Source organism: Galeopterus variegatus, unplaced genomic scaffold (assembly GCF_000696425.1).
Source record: "Galeopterus variegatus unplaced genomic scaffold, G_variegatus-3.0.2 Scaffold426, whole genome shotgun sequence".
NCBI lineage: Eukaryota > Metazoa > Chordata > Mammalia > Dermoptera > Cynocephalidae > Galeopterus > Galeopterus variegatus.
In genome coordinates this window covers 365,859-368,854 of record NW_007726537.1, presented here as the reverse complement: position 1 = coordinate 368,854, position 2,996 = coordinate 365,859, and the positions used below count along the sequence as shown (strand labels likewise).

General features: G+C 34.0%; 1 protein-coding gene across 1 annotated transcript; it reads left to right on the top strand.

Annotated features, from left to right (window-relative positions):
• Positions 1-556: 556 nt before the first annotated feature.
• On the top strand, positions 557-1,492 carry LOC103587192 (ubiquitin-like-conjugating enzyme ATG3). The gene is given in 2 exon segments (XM_008568633.1): positions 557-690; positions 731-1,492. Coding segments are annotated over 2 exon segments (894 nt in total). The 3' UTR covers positions 1,491-1,492.
• Positions 1,493-2,996: the final 1,504 nt, after the last annotated feature.

Below are 2,996 nucleotides of genomic sequence, written 5' to 3'. Positions count from 1 at the left end.
ATGTTTCAACATATTCATAATAAAGTGGGGTTTTTGTTTTTGTTTTGTGGCTGGCTGATACAGGGATCAAACCCTGGACCTTGGTGTTATCAGCACTACGCTCTAACCAACTGCACTAACTGGACAGCCCGTTTTCGTAATATAAAGTTGTGTGTATGTGTGTGTGTGTGTGTGTGTGTGTGTGTGTGTGTGTGTGTGTGTGTGTGTGTGTGTGTGTGTGTGTGTGTGTGTGTGTGTGTGTGTGTGTGTGTGTGTGTGTGTGTGTGTGTGTGTGTGTGTGTGTGTGTGTGTGTTTTAATGCTCCTTCAAAAAGAAAAAAATGTGATGGGAGAGGTACACAAATGCCCACTGGTCAAATTTCAAAATGTTCTCAATAATAACTTTTTTGTATTAGAAAAGCAATATATATTTCTTGCAAGAAATACAGGTAAGCAAAAGGAAGGAAATAAAAGTCACCCATATTCTCTCATGGTTAATATCCTTCCAGTCTTTTCCCCTTGCATATAAATACATATTTTGCTTTCTTGCATCACGTGTCCGGAGAGTCCAGTGTCACATGAGGCTCAGGTGGTGGCAGAGCTGCAGCAAAAGAGAATCAAAATTTAAGGAAACACGTGTTATCATCCCAGAAGAGTTTGTGGCAGCTGGAGATCACTTAGTCCATCACTGCCCAACATGGCAATGGGCATCATTTCTTATGTACCAAGAAAGGTCAAAATATCAGGGCTACAGGGGAAGAATTTAAAGTGAAGACATACCTACCAACAGGTAAAAAATTTTTGGTAACCAAAAATGTGCTGTGCTACAAGCAGTCTAAACAGATGGAATATTTAGATGAACTGGAAGCTATCATTGAAGAAGATGATGGTAATGGGGGATGGGTGGATACATATCACAACACAGGTACTGCAGTTAAGGAGATTACACTGGAAAGCAAGGATAGTATAAAACGCCAAGATTGCTCAGCACTGTATGAAGAGGAAGAAGAGGAAGATGAAGGAGAAGCTGCAGATATGGAAGAATATGAAGAGAGTGGATTGTTGGAAACAGATGAGGCTACCCTAGACACAAGGAAAATAGTAGAAGTTTGTAAAGCTAAAACTGATGCTGGAGGTGAAGATGCTATTTTGCAAACCAGAACTAATGACCTTTACATCACTTATGATAAATATTATCAGATGCCATGATTATGGTTGTTTGGCTATGATGAGCAAAGGCAGCCTTTAACAGTTGAGCACATGTATGAAGACATCAGTCAAGATCATGTGAAGAAAACAGTGACCATTGAAAATCACCCTCATCTCCCACTACCTCCTATGTGTTCAGTTCACCCATGCAGGCATGATAAGGTGATGAAGAAAATTATTGAGACTGTTGCAGAAGGAGGGGGAGAACTTGGTGTTCATATGTATCTTCTAATTTTCTTGAATTTTGTACAAACTGTCATTCCAACAATAGAATATGACTACACAAGATACTTCACAATGTAATGAAGAGAACATAGAGTCTATCCTAATTATTGGTTCTGATTTTTAAAGAATTAACCCATAGATGCGACCATTGACCATATTCACCAATATGTATAATTTCTCTAATAAAGGGATTTATGTGTTTATGCATTAAATAAAAAAAAGTTCCACTGACAACCTTATTTGTTTAATAAAAAAATAAATACGTACATTTTTTTTAAATTTGGGTCATTCCATAGTACTATTTGGTAATCTGCTTTTAAAATAAATAATACAACATGAATTTTCCTGCATCAATAAACATTTCTACCTTATTTTAATGGCTACATATTCTATCATATAAATGTACCATATTTGTTTAACTGGTCTCATTTTGGGAGACATTTATTTCCAATTTTTACTATTAAAAATAATGCTGTGATGGATATCCTGTAATCTTTATATAAAAGTGCTTCTTCACTTCTTCTGGATAAACTCCTAGAAACCAAATTGTGCATCAAAAGATATGCAGATTTTTGCATCTATATTCACGAGGGGTATTGGTTTATACTTTTCTTCTAATATCTTTATTAAGATTTCATATCAAGGTGATGCTAGACTCATAAAATAAATTGGGAGATGTTCCCTCTTCTGTTCTGAAAAGGCTGCTTTTTTTTTCTTCCTTAAATATTTGGTAGATTTCACCACTGAAGCAATCTTGCCTGGATTTTTCTATGGGTAAAGAGTTTGATAATAAATCTAATTTATTATTTTTTCTAATTTCTTTAATAAGTATTGGACTACTTAGATGTTTTTTTTCTTTTGTCAATTGTGATCAGTTGTGTTTTTCAAGGAATTTGTCCATTTCATGTAAGTTTTCCAATTTATTAGAATCAAATTACTCATATCACCTTATTTTTCCTTTTATTATCTGTAGTATCTATAGTGGTGTCCCTTTTTGTATTCCTAATGTTGGTAATGTGTGTTTTCTCAATTTTTTTCTTGATAAATATAGCAAGAAGTTTATTGATTTAATTAATTATTCCAATGAATCAACTTTAGTCCTTATTTTCTCTATTGTTCAATCCATTTTCTATTTTATTGATTTCTGCTCTTATTTTTATTATTTTCTTTCTACTTACTTTGAGTTTAACTTGTTCTTTTTCTAACTCTTGAAGTAGGAGCTTATATCACCGATTTTACACTTCTTTTTTCTCAGGTAATTTTTTCTTTTTTTTGGTGGCTGGCCAGTATGGGGATCTGAACCCTTGACCTTGCTATTACAAGACTTTGCTCCACTTCTTTTTTCTAATAAAAGCACTTTCTAATAAATCAATAAAAGCACACTGCTTTGCTGCAACCCACAAGTTTGATATGCTGTGTTTTCATTTGCATTAAGTTTGAAGTATTTTCTAATTTCCCGTGGGATTTATTCTTTGACCAAGGGTTATCTTTAAATGATTTGGAATTTATTAGTCATCAGAGAAATGCAAATTAAAGTCACAATGAGATACCATTTCACACTCACTAGAATGACTAAAAAAACTT